This window comes from Saccostrea echinata, unplaced genomic scaffold (genome assembly GCF_033153115.1).
Source record: "Saccostrea echinata isolate AGI-Se365-2 ecotype Australia unplaced genomic scaffold, CSIRO_AGI_Sech_v1 ptg000054l, whole genome shotgun sequence".
Classification (NCBI taxonomy): domain Eukaryota; kingdom Metazoa; phylum Mollusca; class Bivalvia; order Ostreida; family Ostreidae; genus Saccostrea; species Saccostrea echinata.
In genome coordinates, this window is record NW_026889803.1 from 16,392,349 (window position 1) to 16,411,400 (window position 19,052).

At 33.8% G+C, this 19,052-nt stretch overlaps 2 protein-coding genes across 2 annotated transcripts; both read left to right on the forward strand.

Moving 5' to 3' along the window:
- The first annotated feature begins 282 nt into the window (after positions 1-282).
- LOC133172102 (uncharacterized) lies at positions 283-3,629 on the forward strand. Its single transcript, XM_061306912.1, has 4 exons — positions 283-337; positions 991-1,021; positions 2,784-2,947; positions 3,294-3,629. The coding sequence occupies exons 3-4, from the start codon at positions 2,839-2,841 to the stop codon at positions 3,560-3,562; spliced, it is 378 nt and encodes a 125-aa protein (XP_061162896.1). The 5' UTR covers positions 283-337; positions 991-1,021; positions 2,784-2,838; the 3' UTR covers positions 3,563-3,629.
- Positions 3,630-12,520: 8,891 nt separating this feature from the next.
- Positions 12,521-16,234, forward strand: LOC133204667 (uncharacterized). Its single transcript, XM_061340414.1, has 4 exons — positions 12,521-12,581; positions 13,886-13,943; positions 15,237-15,490; positions 15,877-16,234. The coding sequence occupies exons 1-4, from the start codon at positions 12,521-12,523 to the stop codon at positions 16,164-16,166; spliced, it is 663 nt and encodes a 220-aa protein (XP_061196398.1). The 3' UTR covers positions 16,167-16,234.
- Positions 16,235-19,052: the final 2,818 nt, after the last annotated feature.

Consider the following 19,052-nt stretch of genomic DNA (forward strand, 5'->3'; position numbering starts at 1 on the left):
ATTAGATGTCTTTTAATCTAGTCTATTTTATTACTTAGTTAAAGAGCCTGGCTTACAGAAACTAAGTAATTCGAATTGGGGGAAAAACACAGCTTTAAAAAGATAAACCATTTAATTGAAACTAAAAATTCGTCGGTTTTTAAATCAACAAGTTTAAATAAGACACCAGTTTTTGTGTGAACTTCTAATATTTCCTAAAACATTCCAAACAAATAATTATGTTGACGATTTCATGCTTCAATTCCTTCTTAAAACTTCCTCAGTTGAACAGCGGAGATGGCTCTGGGAAGATTAGTATCCTTGGCTTGCTTTGGGATTTTCCTACTGTTTATAAAAGGTATCTTATCATTTCAGATAGATATATTTGTTTGATTTTGGAACGAATGAAGAAATTAATTTTCATAAACATGTGTTAGAATGCTAAAAATTATTAATTATTATATATATATGACACCTTTGGATATATTTAAAAAAGTAAAAGACGCAATATGCTTCGTTATCTTTGTCTTTTCAACTCCTTATTTTATAGAACACGGTTTGAAGACTGTTCAAAGACAATACTATGAAATACTTTGCAACCGAGTTCCTGAGAAAAAAAAAGGATTTTTTTTTCCAGAAAGAAATCTTAGTGAACAACTATTGTTGGAAAAAAAACATTCTTCGATAGAAAGGAGAATTAATAAAATAGCACTTAAAGTCTTTATAAATATGATTGTAATTAGAATAATGTCATTCATGGAAAGCGTAGATATTTAAACAACTTGTCCTCATTTAACCGTTTTGTCAAAGTGACTTGGCAAGTATATAAGATAGGTAAATTATACCTTATCAAGGTTAGGACTGCAATTGCAAACAAAACACGAATTAGTTTTCGATTTTGTACTATTTTAAAATTATTGATGTTGCGTAATATACTGCAACATAATATACGTGCATGTATGTGTGTGGTTTTCTTTAAATAAATCTTCACCTTTACTTTCCATTTAACAGATTGTGATGGACTTTACAGCTATCAAATTAGGTAAGTCATGATCAAATTCAAATCAAAATTATTATACATGTACAGGGGGAAAATGTAAATTCAATACTAACCTAACCGATATAATGAACAGGCAAAGATTTCATTGAATAAGTGTAATTATAATTGAGCTTTATTTAGGATAGCAGAGAGATAGAGAGATATCCATGACGTGCTTCTATCAATCATTACTACAGATTTAGTAATTAGACTAAAACGTTAAATTATTATATTTACATTCAATGTAATTTTCTTTATGAAAATTTCTCTATTAGAAATCTACGACGTTTAAATCTCTACAACACACGCGAAACCTTGTCACCGCGCGATAGAATACACAGTGGGAACTATATGCATTTTCAGTATCTAGGAACTCCAAAATGTATATTATTTTGACTCAATATAATAAAAAAAAAAAAACAAACAAAACAAATGTATTACCCTGTTAAAGTAAAATACAACAACTGTGCGTTTAAAATTAATTTGTCATTTTTTTTCTCGCAATGTTCAATTGCGTTAATTAACTTTCCAACGTCACAAAAGGCTCTTACGTCTATTAAGCACATGAGTTCTGAAAGGCGCTAAATTTATAATAAAGATTAACGAAATAAACAATTATGCAGAGAGAAAATTAGAAAATGTAAATATAAGCATTGAATTCTTATTTTTGGATGTCCTATAACACACCTAGCCGTGACGACAAATTATTATACCGCGCGCGTTGAAAAATTTACATATTTCAAGATGAAAGAAATCTTTTTTATAATACATATTTTCATTACAACCCAGATTTTTTTAAAAAAGATTTCTGTTGAAAAGAGGCCTGTGGTCCACGTATTGTAGTCCTTTTTGAAGGACAGCAACTGGTTATATATTTATATGAAGGAAAGCTGCTTTTCATTGGGAAGTGACCCAACCCACGAAAATTTGTCATGATGTCATGTGTGACTGAAGACAATGGCGAACTTGTAAGGAAACAGTCGAGTAGGATAATGTAACGTGTTTGTTTGCGAGAAAGTATTGACATACTTTCTCTACATTGGGAAGGTGTGGGGGTAAAAAGGCTGGGGAAAAACGCATATACAATAGAGCGCACAAATGCGTGAGTGGGAGAAACAACAGTGTACAGTTAAAAAACTCACAAACTCAAAAAATGGCTTTTTCCAGTTTTAGGTGAATCTGTCTCCAGTATTTATGGCGTTTTCAGTGGTAGTGACATGGCAATTACACAGTTGATAGGATGGGTAGCCCCGTCTTGACGTGGCGGACGTACACGTCATATTTGTACAGAAACCCTTTTATTTACTCCTTGACCACGTATATGACTTTCTAGGGTATCGAAATTCACATGCAATCGCAATGCAACCTTTTGTCCCCATTGTTTGTACTCAGGCAATGCAATACCCAAACCCAACTGAACTTCCGTCAGCTGTACCATGATTGCAAGAAATTAAATTTTACTGAAAATTCCTATAAAACGATGTGTATACCTCTAGAGTCTCAAACTGATTTAAAAGATGTGTTGACAAGCGTCATTGTCAATCTACAGGCGTTTTAGTATTTTAACACTTTTACTTTATGACGTCATACTTTTCACGGATGAGTAAATTTGAACACCAATTTTAGTTCACAATAATCAAGGTAATGCTCAGACCAATTTTCATAATTTTCGACCATGTGCTTCAATAACTATCGCATATTAGGCGATGGCCCCTATTATGCACGTTCCAGTGATTTTCTGTTTTACAATTATTATATCTTTTAGTTCTAGAGATAAAGGAATTGGTAGTGCCATAGGCATTTTCTCATTGATTCTCAGCATGGTGTGCTGCTGTTGCTTGTGTTGCCGACGCAACAGAAATGGGAAGGAAAATGTCGACACTGGTGAAATGTATTCCAACCAAGAAAACCAGCAGAGAATTGTTACGTGTAAGTCCTTCAATTGTAACATAATTCTTTTGGATTAATTCATATTGCGTTATATACTTTGTGATCTGTATTTATAATCAGCATCTTACTTAATAATCAACATTTATTTGGACAACAAATTTAGCAACAGTATTCTAAGAACGCGTGATAGGGAAGTGAACAAGACTTATCCAAATGTACAAATCTTTCAGACTGGAATTGATTCCGCAATATGTGGAATATAAAATTTAGACAACTGGGTTTCCACTCAATCAAATAAAAAAGTCGTTGTATAAAAGAAATATAAATAGACATCTGACCGTAGCTGGAAAGTAAAACTGTTTATCTTTGTCATTAAATTTTACAGCAACTGCTTCTGCCGGAGTTCACTACCCACTACAACCTTACACATCTAATTCTACCGAAGATATATCTCCTACCCAGCTCTATCCTTACAGTGGACAACTTAATACTGTTTTTCAATATGGAATCAAAGCCCCTGATCAGTCATTTGGTGCCACCTCTCTGCCACCATACGAAGAACCAGCTCCATCATACGAATCAGTGTTTGGAGTGGCGTGTCCTTCTTTTACAACACAGGAAAACATTTTGAATACGCAAGTTCCGAGATTGTAGCTCTCCAATGATAGAGGCGCTTATAGTATCCACCTCAGCATGAAGTTGGACACATCGATGTAAACAATTGCGCATAGTTGAATGATGGTTTTGCCACCTGTACTGATAATTTACCAATACACAGCCTACTATACATAGCTATTGGCAATTGTTTATATAGATCCAAGCTTGGGTTTATAACTGGAAATGACACGTGCGAACCAATTTACAAACCAAATGAAAATTCATTTTATGACGAATAGATTAAAATGTCAAGCAGTGATGTATTTTGATGATATTTTTTCAGTTCTACTGTGCATATTTACAAAATCCTCTTATATTTATGAAAGGAAACCATATTATTTTGCCATGGTTATTTTGTAAGAAAGAAACATACATTATTGCATAAACCTTTACTTTAAAGGTTTTTCGAAGATTCTTTAAAATTCTTATATATGGGAATAGAGTTTGTGTGTCGCTCTGGCTACCGAGGTAAAACTATAAGATGCGTGTGTATGAACTATTAGGAACACATATGGAACGCCTCAGTTGCCTTATGTGCATGGATAACATCATTATATGCTGATATTTTATCATTATATGCTGATACTTTAACATTAAATGCTGATACTTCAACATTATATGCTGATACTTCTACATCAAATGCTGATACTTCTACATCAAATGCTGATACTTCAACATTATATGCTGATACTTCAACATTATATGATGATACTTCTACATTATATGATGATACGTCACTATAAAATCTTTCATACTTAACATTAAAAAATTATATTCGGAAACCCCAATGTAATGTACTTTTAGTTTCAAATTTGTTCAAATAAAGCTTCTTGGAATTAAGTTGTTGACAAAATTAGAGAACAAATTAAAGCAGAAAATATCGACATCTAGATGAAAATAATTATTGAATATTAACCTTCTTTACTGAAAGGAATAGTTATATAAGCTATAATTCATTCATTTATTTACTATATATTACATATATACTAGCAGTTTGAAAGATATTAACGGAACAGATGTACTGGGTACTCCGGTCTTCGTTTATAACGTACACTGATTATAATGTAGGACTTATCATAGTCACTTCAGATACGTTAGAAAAGAAGTTTACTGTATTTTGATACCTTTGAATCGAATTTTTCGAATCGAGAGGGAATCATTCATTTGATAATAAAAATGGTTATTAGTTCGAAAAAAGGTTACACAGTGGAATCATCATTGTTCATGGGGGACCAGTGTTCGTGGACTTTGTGGGTCACCCTTACCCACAAATATACATCCCCATTTATTTGTAAACATATTGATTCATTTAATCTACCATATAAACGAGTTACCCACGAAATTACGTCCCCACGAACAAGTCAAATTTTGCTTGCCCACGAACATTGACCCCCACGAATTAAAATGAATCCACAGCAGTACATGTTTATAATTACAACTTCACATATTTTAGTCTATGTACATATAATGTTCTCCTTATCCAATGCAGAAGAATAAGTCAAACACAGATCCCCTTGTATAAAATTTGATATCGAGCATAGGCATTCCCCAGCTTAATTGTTAAAAAATATATATCTACTATTAACTATACTATAAACATAACAAGGCATGAAACTAGCCTCCATGTTGGATTCCGCTCAGGGGCACTTCCTGACTAATAGCAAGAATTTCTCGCCCAAGTCGGACTTTTCTCAGACATCGGAAGCTGTCATTTATTGAAATAAAATCAAATCAGGTTGAATCTCGCAGTACGTCCGTCGCATTCACGCGTTTTCTAGCATTTCTCTGCAAACCAGGTCTCCTCGGCCGGAACTTAAAGGTTTATGGGGGTATAGATAATTCGATCGTCGTTTACCTTCAAAGTTCATTTCATGGATTGATTGATTGATTGTATATTGTTTTACGTCCCATTCGAGAATTTTTCACTCATATAGAGACGTCACCATATACCGGTGAAGGGCTTCCAATTTTGACCGTTACGCGGCACTCAGGGCCATTGAGCAGTGAGGGATCTTTATCGTGCCAACGCCTGCCGTGACACGGGGCCTCGGTTTTTAAGGTCTCATCCGAAGGACCCGCAACTTTCACTTCAAAGTGCCGAGCGCATGGCGAAGGAACAGTTGCTACCTATTTTTTATCGACTTAGGTCAGCCGCGGCCGATATTCGAACTCACTACCTCCCGATCACGGAGCGAGCGCTCTACCGACTGAGCTACCGTGAACGGTGCATTTCATGGAAAGCTAACGTTTGTTTTTCATAACAAACGAATGTACTGTGAAATAAATATAATTTTGCATCAAGAGGACCTTGCAAGATTTAATACACATTTTCAAGCCCATAAAAAGCAGTTTCAGTGTGTGTTTGTGTGTGTGTGCTGGGGGGGGGGGGTTCAACTGAACAACAATTCTTTGACAAGAAAAAAATATTATTGAAGGAGGACAATCGTAAGGTAGGTTTGTTTTCTATTGCATTTTATTAGTATATTCATGTATTGGCAAAATTATAGGGGCAAAAGGAGGGGGAGGGACACGTTTAAGCAGATGGATTTGACCCGGGGGGGGGGGTAAAATGTTTAGTAAATAAACATAATAAAATAAAGCGGATATTTGCAGAAGTAAGTTCTGCACGAAAATTGTGAAATGTCTTGGAAGAAAAAGAACTATATACAAGGAAAAGACTTGGCTTTTTTAGTTCAATGATGGTACAGAGACACCAATACAGAATAATGCAATTTAGAGGAGGACAATTTGTTTCTGGGGGGGGGGGGGTGGCATATTTTTTCGAGTCAAAATGTTTATTTTCATGTCATTGAAGGACAGATTATTTATTTCAAAGATGGTTAGGGAATTTTTTTTTTATTTCTACTATACACCAAAAAAAGTGGGTAGGAAAAAATAAAGAAAAAAATGAGAAAATTAGAGTGTCTGCGGGGGGGGGGGGGGGGGGTAACATTACTCGAATGCAAATAATTCATTTTCTTCCTAGTGGAAAATAATTTTTTTTTCCCCAACATTTTTAAGGACAGATTTTTTCTCTCTCCAAAATCTGCCAACACCTATCGGAATCAAATAGTTGTCCCCTCAGAATTACGCATCACGAATTGAATCCTTTACTGTAGTTGTCATGTGCAAATTCACACTTTACAATCTTGCGCATGAAGAAATTAATAGTTTAGCACTTTGTGTATATGATTGTGTTTATATGTGGTTGTTGCAGTGAAATCAGCGCGGGGCGGGGCTCAGGAAGTTCATTGTAATGACATAAACTATAGTCTGTTAAATGACTCCTAATCTAGCTGCCTTTGCATTTGTTAACTGTCCAGACTGAAGCTGGTTTTTGGTCAAAACTAATCAGTACCATACGTGATATCATTCTCAGTGGAACGCTGTAAAAGAGTGAGCTTATGAAGTTAGTTTCAGCTTTGTAAATATTCACGGTGACGTGAACATGCCAAAATATATGTTTAGAAATAATTACCCTTACAAAATATTTAAAACATCCAAACCACTTATATAATATTTCAGTGAAATTTTTGTCGGAACTTGTATTAAACTTTAGAACTGTCCCATTTTATTATAGTATATCTGTATGACACCATCTATAAGAAATAAGTCCCGCTATCAGGATAAAATATTCATGTACTTGTATATTTATTTATTTTGCAATAAAAGTAATACTTAATAATTTACATGTATGCAAGTATACTTTCCAGAGATGAATCCGGGGGGAGGGGTCAAAAAGATTAAGTGGCAATAGAAACTCATAATACTTGTAGTTAAAATTAGTATTAAAGCATAAGTTTTATCAAGACTTTCTTTTATATTGAATATCCCCCCTTTTCCTTTTTTCTTAAAAATTCGAAAGGGGGTGACCCCCCCCCCCCCCCCGATAAATCTGCCACTGTCTTCAAGACACACACACACACACACATATATATATATATAATTATATATATATATATATATATATATATATATATATATATATATATATATATATATATATATATAATCTGCCGACTTATAGACTAACCGAGTGACAATGTATTTTCATAAGTTCAAGTATCTGCTAGACTTCTTTTTTTATCAATAGAAGTAATAAAAATGCAAAGAAAAATTGAATGTCTTATTGATATACAAATAAATATATTTCACAATACATTTTATTCATTTTTGAAAATTAAATCTTAGTTTTCCGCGAAATGTCATTCTCGTACTTTGAAGTTAAACGATGATCGAATTATCTATACCCCCATAAACCTTTAAGTTCCGGCCGAGGAGAACCTGGTTTGCAGAGAAATGCTAGAAAACGCGTGAATGCGACGGGCGTACTGCGAGATTCAACCTGATTTGATTTTATTTCAATAAATGACAGCTTCCGATGTCTGAGAAAAGTCCGAATTGGGTGAGAAATTCTCGCTATTGGTGAGAGAGTGCCCCAAAGCGGAATCCAACATGGAGGCTAGTTTCATGCCTTTGTTATGTTTATAGTATAGTAGATATATATTTTTTAACAATTAAGCTGGGGAATGCCTATGATATCGAGGTTAAACTGTTTCAAACCCTTATGAAAAGATGATAACATGCAACATCACTGTCTTGGGGATGGATACCCATACATATAGAAATACTTTTTACAACATATTTTGTTTATTGTTTTTTTTAAAACATCTATACTTATAAATTAATAAATTTTGCAAATAAACTCCTAAACGGGTGCACCAGAATTCTTACTTACTCCTCTTTCAATACACTGTATTCAAGATGATGTCCGTAAATTATATTTAGATTTCACTCGCATAGTAAGTATCGTACATTAAATAAAAAGTCTACTTTTATTTTCTATGAACAGCCATGAAATAGCAAAAACATGAGTACGGTGGCGTTTCCGGTTGGCGGATCTAAGATACTGGCAATTTTTAATGAAACTGACAACAAGCAATCATTTATTTATTTCATAAAACGTCATCACTGAATTATTCAATGAAAACTTGATTTAAATGATATAAAAGAAATAAGTTGTGATAACCGATTAAAAAGGGAAATGTGCAAATTAATTTCGTCATTCACCGATCTTAATATTGATGGAAGCTTCTAGAACATCATATAGCATCGAGCCCGATGTTAAAGAGAAAAAAAGAGGAGATCATTTAAAAAAAAGCTTTTGTATGAACGGTCATTGAAATAATGGTAAATCATTGACAACACTATAAGTTTTGAATATATTTATATATCGAAAGACTATATATTATATGTATGTAGTAGGTTTTTCTAATAAATTCATCGGTAAAATTTGTATATATTCCTTACTGAGAGCATCGTGACAACGAACCCGAAGTACAATTTGTACTTCGTAATAAACTTGCTTACATGAAATGAGAAAATTAATGACCAAGGCATTGTTCAAATACAATTAAAGCTGTGTAAAATTTTGTGCTTTAATCAATACATTTCAGTTTTCTTCTGAATACAGTCTTTTGTATCAAGTACTCGGTTTATTCATAGGACATTAAAAGCTTATTTTTACACAGACCCTGTACTTGGGTCTTGGTTTATAAATACGTATGTACCTTATTGATACGTAAAAAAAGTAAAGTACATTTTTTTTTTACATATCAATAAGGTACATACATATTTATAAACCAAGACTCAAGTAACCCCCCCCCCCCCCAAGTTTATCAGTAAAATGTGCATATTCGCTGCTTTTATCCTTGACGGAAATGAAATAAGAGCATCTGAAGTACAATATCCATAACATAGTATAACAGGTTTCACAATAAACGTCAATTAATGAAATTGTCAAGTTTTTTTTACAGAAAGGGGGGATTAAGGGGGAGGGGCGGTGGAGACGTACGTCTTCTTCATGCGGGATTTTGAATAAAGTATTTCTTCCTGCTATAAGCCTGTAGGCTGTCAGTAATACTACAATATATTTCCTGTCGTTAGTGGTATAAATTTAATTCCCCGCGCTTGCGCGGGATTTCATCTAGTGTATATGATATTTGTTAATATCTCTCTTTGAAAACGGTGCTATACGTTTACAGTTTGAATTCTTTATCATTGAGAAATGATATTTCCTTTTATGTTTCAATGCGCACTTAACAATCACAAAATAATTTAAATACCTGAAATATTTTAATGCCATCCCCTTGACAAAGCAAATATCTTGATCTTGTAAATTAACATTATTGGAAGATAGCATAAAACGAGGAGTGGTTGATTTGATTTTTATTTGTGAATATTACTTTAGATAAACGGCTATAATGTCGGTTTGAACACAAGAGGCCCATGGGTCACATCGCTCACCTTAGCATTTTGGCTAGGAAAAAAAGTAGAACTCAGTTCAGTATTGAAAATTTTAAATATATAAGTGGTCCAAACCTTCCCCTAAATGGGAGGGAGGTGGCATGATCTGAATAAACTTCAATCTTCCGAGGATGCTCCCATATAAATATGATCAATCATCACTTTTCACTCATTTGGAGACTCCACCACTTGCCGGTGGAGAGCTGTAAATTTTGACCTATACTTGGCACTCAGGGCCATTGAGCAGAGAGGGAGCTTTTTCGTCCCAGCACCTACTGTGACACGGGACCTCGATTTATACGGTCTCATCAGATGGACCGGTCTCCACGTCCCACAGTGGGTTAGAAGATTTTGAAGATGTTTTTCGTATAAGTTTGGTCTTCTATTGTGGTCCCACCCTACCCCCGATGGTCATCATTTGAACATGAATCTAGACTGCCTGATTATGCTTCCATATAAATATGACCAAGCATGGATTTGCTGTTCTTAGAAAGAGAATTTTGAAAGATTTTCCCCATGTATTCCTATGTAAAACGTTGATCGTCCATTTGGGCCAAACCCTACCCCATGGGTCATGATTTGAACAAACTTGAATCTACACTAGATATGCTTCCATATAAATAGGATCAATCATGGCTTTGCTGTTCTTTAGAAAAAGATTTTAAAGATTTTTTCCTATGTATTCCTTTGTAAAACGTTGATCGTCCATTGGGGCAAAATCCTTTCTCTGGGGTCATGAGTTGAACAAACTTGAATCTATACTTGCTGAGGATGTTTTCATATAAAATGACCAATCATGGTTTTGCTGTTCTTTACAAGAAAATAATTAGGAAATTTTTCTATTTATTCCTGTAAACCTATGTAAAACTTTGATCGTCCATTGTCGCTTCATCCTACCACCAGGGTCAGGATTTGAACAAACTTGAATCTACACTACATGCGGGTGTTGCAATATATATATGACCAATTATGGATTTTCTGTTCTTGAGAAGAAGATATGTAAAGATTTTTCCTATTTATTCCTATGTAAAATATTCTGATTACCCATTGCCGCCCCACACTACCCCCGCGGGTTCGAATCCACTGCGGGACGTGGAGACGGTCCTTCAGATGAGACCGTATAAACCAAAGTTACGTGTCGCACTAGGTATTGACACGAAGAAGATCCCTCACTGCTCAATGGTCTTGAGTGCGGGGTATAGGTATAAATTTGCAGCCCTCCAGCGGCAAGTGGTGGCGTCTCCTATAGTGAAAAATTCTCGATATCTTTCTTTTTAAAATTATTATCAAGCAAGCAAGACGTTATAGCAGTGGACAGAAGGAAGATGTAAAACTTTAACTATTAAAGTTTTGTTTTCAATGAGGTATGAAATATTTTTTCTATTTCACAAATAATGAAATTTATCCAGCCTTAAGTCTCTCAGAAAACGGTAATTCATACGTTCCTTCCTCTTCTTTAAAATAACATTAAATTGTGGTCCAAATTATACTTTTCACATAATTTCAAATTGAATGCTATGGATTGATTGAGTATATGTCGTTTAACGTCCCTCATTCAAGATTCTTTCACTCATATAGAGACGTCACCGTATGCCGGTGAAGGGCTTCAAATTTTTATCTATGCATGGCGCTTACGGTCGTAGCAGTGAGGGATCTTGGCGAAGGAACATTTACTGTCTTGGTCTGACGTGGCACCGGGAAGGAGAACTCATTTACTGGATCGTGATCCTATGATTATTAAAAACTAGAAATACTGTACAATTCAGTTTCTCTGGAACGGAAGTGGATGAGCGTGATTATCTAAAAGCGCAATTATTATTTTTTTTTTAGTAATAAGGGTAGATAACTGAAATAATTTTTGGTCAATCATCAAAAGAATTGACGTTAATTATAATGTTAACATCTGTTTTGCTTCATTTATTAAAGTTAACGTGGGACGCTAGCTTCGTGATCGGGATGTATCGGGTTTAATTCTGGTTCCAGACGCTACGTCAAACCTAAGACATTTTAAAAATGAATATAGTTGGTGACTGTTCCTTCGCTTAGCGCACGGCTCTAGAAGTGAAAGTCGATGACCTTCCGGATGATACCTTAAAAATCGAGTGCCCGTGTCAAACAGACCTTGGCACAATAAAGAACACTTACTGCTCAACGGCCCTGAATGCCGAGCAAAGGTCTAAATTTATTAAATCTATGGTGACGTCTTTTTTGAGTGATAAAATCTCGCAAGGGACGTAAAACAACAGTGAAGATTTCCAGTTTATAATTACTAGTATTAATATTCAAAAAAGATAACGATACTGCAAAAAAGTATGTCTCTAGAGAAAGCCGAAAGGTGGAATACATGTAATCGTCATGAAAACAACCCAAAATCAAACTTTTCTTGAATAAATGAATGATTTTTATTGCTTTGCAATTAATATCATTATACATGTACTCGTACATGTATTTGTAAATCTTGATTTTTTTAGGAACGAAGGATGACATAATTGGCTTGTTCGGGTTTCCAATCTTTAAATCAACGCGCTTAAAACAGACAACTGGCGTGTTCTCATATTTCGTAATACAATCAAAACACAAAGCAATATGTTGACGGGCTTCATGCTTCAAGTCTTTTATTGAAAAAACTGTTTTTAAATTGCTTCCTCAATGGCTCTGGAGAAATCAACATTTTTGGCTAGTTTTGGGGTTTTCTTACTATTTATGGAAGGTATTTTATAATATATTTATATTATTCCCAAAAGAATTCAACTTTGTTATGTTACCGATGTTTATAAAAGGTAAAAACTTCGTATCTTTTGGATGTAAGAATAATATCTATAAAAGATTCTGCCACGGGAATTCTTGTTAAATACCGGTACTCTGGAACGAAATTCAGATCAGAGAAAAGTTAAAAAAAAAAAAAAATTCATAGAAGACTCATTTTGACAATGATTGAAGAAAATAGGAAGGAAACATTTTTATATAATACCACGTAGAATGTAGAATAACGTCGTTCATGGGATGGCCTAGATATTTAAATGTCTTCACTTATAAACCTTGTAACAGTGACTTGACAAGTATTTTAAGATACGTAAAAATATGTAAATTGCACTCTATCTGGGTATCTGTGAATCACTAAACGAACCGTAATTTTTAGGGCTGGGACAATATATTGAGATGTCGATAATATCGATTCTCTGTGAGGACGATACGCATATCAATAGGTATGAAGAAGTATCACCAAAAAAAAACTTGATTTATGTTGTTCTTTGTTTACTAATCATTTTGGGTTAAATATATAAAATAAATATGCTAAATATAATTCAAAATATAAATATATGAAATACATAATAATTATCAACACTTGTGTAAAATAATTTTGTTTTACAACAGGTATACAACTTCTTTGAATAAATTATTCTTATTTGTGAAGACATGTTTTGTTGAATTAATTATTCTTATTTGTGAAGACATGTTTTGTTGATTTAATTATTCTTATTTGTGAAGACATGTTTTGTTCACTTCAATACAAAAAAAGAGATTTTATAACCAATTAAACATATCGTGAAACATATCGTATCGTGGCTCAAATATCGTGATCGTATCGATATAAAAAAAAGTTGTATCGTCCCAACCCTAGAAATTTTCCTACATGTATATCTGCTTGTCTGTACCACTCATTATCAATGAATGCTGGTTCAATGATTTGAGTAGTGGATCTTACGTTGAGTAGAATAATCTGTTATTCTGCAATAGTGCTTAAACCTTTTTGACACCCAAAAATCTTTGTTGCATTTGGTGATGCTGACTGGACTTCATCAGCGAGTGTGTGAATATATGAACAAAGTGGAAATTTGAATCATATAAATCCCTATACTATTATGTCTGTTTTTAATTATCCAATTTATATACATATATAAACAATAGAATTCTTAACCAGTTAAAATTCTCTCTCTCTCTCTATATATATATATTGCTTTGTCTTTGTTGCTTTATTCAAATGAATCAACAAGTGAACATTTGTTTTAACAGATTGTGATGGAAGTAATAGGACTTATTATTCATCCAAGTATTACGATTCCCAAATTAAGTAAGTGATGCTCAAAATCATACCAGTAATATTAAGGATTTATTACAATATTAAGCTAACTGATATAATGAATTGGCAATATTGTGATTGACTTGATATATATATATAAATTAGGTTATGAAGTATATAAAGTATTTCTTTGAAATTTATCATTTTTTCCTGGATGGAGGAGGGGTGGTGTAAACACTTCCAACGTCAGTATATAAATATTTCAATTAGTGCACTATAACTAAAACTGAGTTTGTATGTTAATTTCCGTAATCAGCATTGAGAAAGTGAAGGCAACTGCGTGGGTAAAAAAAAATATCTAGCTTTAAATATAACATGGACACACTAAAAATTACCTTGGAACCCCCGCCCAAAGGAAACAGCAACCCTTTTAAAAGATTTGATAAATATATAAGATTTAATGAGCAAAAGTAGCACAATATAACAAATAATATTTGAGGCAAAAGAATGTGTTCAAACTTTAAACAATAATAAACAAATAAATTGAAATAAAATAATTATTAAGTTTTACAATATCGAAAATGCAAGATGTGTCAACATTATAAATCAGGTACAAATAAAAAGAAATAAAAGAAGCGTAAGGAATTACACGTACTATTGATAAGAATGTTTTCTTTTTTCTACATTTCGTTTAAAAATTGACAGAGATAGTGCGGATCTTATATTCAGGGGCAAACAGTTTCATTGAACGCCAGAACATTTGAGGGAATACTTAAATAAGTTTGTTCAGTTATTTTGGTAGGTAACGTTTTAATTAGATTCTGAAAGTAATGTATAAGCATAAGAAGTTTGAAGAGTAAATAAATCATGCAGATAAGCAGGGTTCTTGTAGTAAAATATTTTGTACAACAAAATATATTTTGTGTAATAACACTAAATCCAAAACTAAGAGCCAACCTAGTTTTTCAAAGTATGCCTTTGAGGGAGCATCTGAAAAGCAAAATTTCAGCGATACATTTTTGGAGCTTATGAATTCTTCCATATAATCTGTGCATTATCCAAAATAAATGTGGTTAGACAGTAATTTAAGAAAGCAGTACACAAGCACTGTAAAACAATGCTCAGGTTTTCAGAGGAAGAAAATTTAAGGTAAACAATTTATAAAGATTTGCAAAATGAGTCTACATGGTTATCAAAATTTAGTGTTAGATGATACCCCCTGGGAAAAATTCTTGGAATCCACCGTTGTCCCTTCCTCTGCTAAAATAGGACCTTAGTTACGTTCTTAATGTTATCTAAACTCAATGAGTACATGTGTTCTTGACAATTATGATATATTTTTAGCCCAAGAGATAAATTACTGAGTGGTGTCATAGTCAGTTTTATATCCTTCATTCTCTCCGTGTGCGTCTGTTGTTGGATCTTCAGCGGCTGTAGAAATAGTGATGGAAATAGAGATGAAAATGCCGGCACCGATGAAGTGGCCTCCCATACTACCCATAGTCCTCCGCGTTTAAGCACACAGATATTGATGCATACTAATTCTGGCGGAAGTTTGGTGTACTCCAACCCACAAACCCAACAAAGAATTGAAACGTGTAAGTTCCGTATATGTAACATAATCCTTTAATATTAATTCTTATTGCGTTATTGTGTAATCTTCATATTTCGTAAATTTTCTCAATGTGTGTGTAACTTAATGCATGGTCCACAGTTCATATGGATAACGATTGGGGCATTAGTTTCTGAGAATTAAAGAGATATCTATGTGAACAAGATTTATCCAAATGTACATATTTTTCTGTAAGCAATGGTTCCTCAATTTATGGATTTTAAAATACTCGGATGCAATCAAACAAAATTAAAAATTCATTGAATCCCACTCAATCAAATAGAGTAGCTCCTACATGTATATAAAAAGGAATATAAATAGACACCGTAGCAAAGTAGTGAAACTGTCCATCTTTGTCATTAAATTTTACAGCAACGGCTTCTACTGGAGTTCACTACCCAACACAATCCTATACATCTAATTCTACCGTGGGACTTCATTATCCTTCACAACTCTATCCATGCAGTGGACAATTTAATACTGACTTTCAATATGGAATGGAGACCCCAAACCAGTTGTTGGACGCCGCTGCTCCGCCACCATACGAAGACCCAGCTCCATCATACGAATCGGTGTTTGGAAGAGCGACGTGTCCTTCTCATAGAACACACGAAAATAATTTGAATTTAACAGATCCTCCGCCATATAAATCATTATATTAAATGTTAAGCTACCTTGATGTCCACAACACATGTAAAAATGCAAAATCGTTTTCTTATAAATACTTGTATCTGTGCAAACTCTATACATGTATAACGAATGATTTTGCATTTTAACATATATGTTATCTCATTTAAAAAAAAATAATAAATGGTGCAGTATGTACATGTTTAAAACGTTTTACCTCTGTTGAATATAAAATGAACACTGCACATAATTTGTATTATGTGAAAGATTTTTAACACTGCCACTTAAGCAGCTTAAAAAATCTATTTCCAGTAATATGCATTGTTTGATACAACATAAAAAAGACTTTCTATGCGAAAGCGGATGCTATTTATGCTGATTTAGAAATTTTATCAATTTATAATTTATTATGTGTATATTTTTTGGCATCTTACGGAGATGTGGATTCCAATTTCCTCTCATCCACAATAAAAATGAAAAAAAAAAATTCTCTACAGGGTTTTATCATACTTCAACAAAAAGTGGGGAAGGAGGGGGGGGGGGGAGCAATTGGCCTTTCATTATAAAAAAAAATCGTATTGAACAGCGCGAAAATAATGATTAAAAGAGGCAGTCCTCTCTCCCCTCTACTCCAGCCCCTTTGATGCTATTGATCTATTAAAGAAAACAGCGCCACAATAATGTGAATTGTTATATAGGCATTAACAGGCATTATAGGTTTTATTCAAATCAGGGTCCCTTGGGCAATGGTGAGGCTACGATATGGGTCAAAATTGTTGGAGGATTTTTTAAAAAAATTTTTCTCCTGAACAGTAGGACCATAATCATTTAACCGACATACACACATATCTCTGTTGTGTAGAAAACATGTTTTCAAATGATTAATTCTGCACTAGGCTTGGGGACTATAGAAGCTTATTTGTATATACAATGGCTAATAAAAATATTTAAAATGCTTGTTGTAAAGGAAGCATGCATCTCTGTATCCCTGTAGTGTTTACACAGATTTCTTTAAAACATGTCTTCTCAAGCAAAGATTGGGACACATTTCGTGATCCAAGTTTTACAAAGCAATTCAGGCCGCCCACGTGGCGCAGCGGTAGAGCGTCTGCTCTAGAGTCGCGGAGTAAGGAGTTAATCCTTACATCGTCGGTTCGAATCCCAGTGTGGGACGTGGAGACCGGTTCTTCGGATGAGACCGTATAAACCGAGGTCCCGTGTCGCAGTAGGTGCTGGCACGAAAAAGATCCCTCACTGCTCAATGGCGCTGAGTATAGGTCAAAATTTGTAGCTCTCCACCGGCAAGTGGTGGCGTCTCCATATGAGTGAAAATTTCTCGAGAGGGACGTTAAACAACAAACAAACAAACAAAGCAATTCATAGTAAAAACTTCAAAAATCGTCTTTAAAAGTGAACTGCGTCATAATTTGCCATATGGAATACGTAAGCATCCCAGGTTAATGTAGCTTCTAATTTGTTCAAATCATGGTCCCAGGTACTATAGACTGCTGACAAAAGGGAATAAAGTTGAAAACAGAAATATATCGACATCCGGAAGAAAGTGTTAAAGGTACTTTGAAATTGTAAAGCTAATATCAAGCCTTAATATATTATAAATAAAAATGGTCAAAATCAACATAATTAAACTTGGAGACGTCAAGAAAAGTTTTTCTTTATATTATATAAATGACATTACAAAAATCCAAATGATTTAAAGTTTGAAGAAATATAAAATATATATAAAAATAACAATTGAAAAAAAATAATAAAAACGAGATGTCTTGCTTTATATTCTTTATTTACATGTATAAAATATGAAGTACAGAATGATGACTAGGGTGACTGTTGTGGGCAATGAGTCTTAAATTGCATACTTTGTTATTTGTCATCTACAAACTTATTTCATGAAAAAAAAAACCCAAAATTTTATTGTACAACAATCTGTAGGATTTCCCATGGATTCTAATTGTGCCCCGTTATTAGCAGAGCTGTTTTATGAAGCAGAATTTATTCAAAAACTTCTACATGAAAAGAGAAAATCTAGCTGTAGTCTTCAGTTCGAAATTAAGATATATGGGAAAATGTGTATTAATTAACAATATTCATTTTCATTCCCATGTTGATTAGATAAATCCAATTGCAGTCAAGATAATAGACACCAGTCCGAGACATCTGCTTCATATCTGGATACTTTACCTAGAAAGATATTGATAATTATATAATAACTTCAACTTTCCTATCTTCCCTTATTTATTGAGCAATATACCATGATAACGTGCATATGGAGTCAATGTTCCCCAGTTGATTCGATACGCAAGAGTATGTTCTACGTACGAACAATTTTTATAACGATGCAAGCTGTTGACAAATTCGTTGATGATGAAAAGGTAAAGATATGTTTCGGAATATTTGCACTATACATGTATACATTGTATCTCAAGATTTACAAGATGTGTTTTTGAAACACTGATGCCCCCGTATGGCAACTTATAGCGAAGGTTCAACTTTCTCAAATGCACATCAAATATGCTGGTACCCAAAGTAAGGTCTTGTACCGAAGAATACACTGTGCCTGTGAAATATGAAAGCCCTAGCAGCAACCATTGAAAAAATATGGAAAAGGTTAAAGTTTTTCAAAAGTAATTCAAACATCAAGGTCAGGGTCAAAATTAATGGTGCCCAAGGAAATGCCTTCTCACAAGAAATACACATGTGAAATATGAAAGCTCTAGCACCAACCGTTCAAAAGATATGGCTAATGTTAAAGTTTTTTTTTAAAAAGTAGGTCAAACTCGTTGGTCAAGGTCAAAGGGTCAAAGTTGTTGATATCCAAAGGAAGGTCTTGTAACAAGGATTACACATGTGAAGTATGAAAGCCCTAGCTTCAACCGTTCAAAAGTTATAGCCAATGATAAAGTTTT

Coding starts and splice junctions, on each gene's coding strand:
- LOC133172102 (XM_061306912.1), top strand. CDS start 2,839: ATGGTGTGCTGCTGTTGCTTGTGTTGCCGACGCAACAGAAATGGGAAG. Junction 2,948..3,293: donor CCAGCAGAGAATTGTTACGT/GTAAGTCCTTCA, acceptor TAAATTTTACAG/CAACTGCTTCTGCCGGAGTT.
- LOC133204667 (XM_061340414.1), top strand. CDS start 12,521: ATGGCTCTGGAGAAATCAACATTTTTGGCTAGTTTTGGGGTTTTCTTA. Junction 13,944..15,236: donor TATTACGATTCCCAAATTAA/GTAAGTGATGCT, acceptor ATATATTTTTAG/CCCAAGAGATAAATTACTGA. Junction 15,491..15,876: donor CCAACAAAGAATTGAAACGT/GTAAGTTCCGTA, acceptor TAAATTTTACAG/CAACGGCTTCTACTGGAGTT.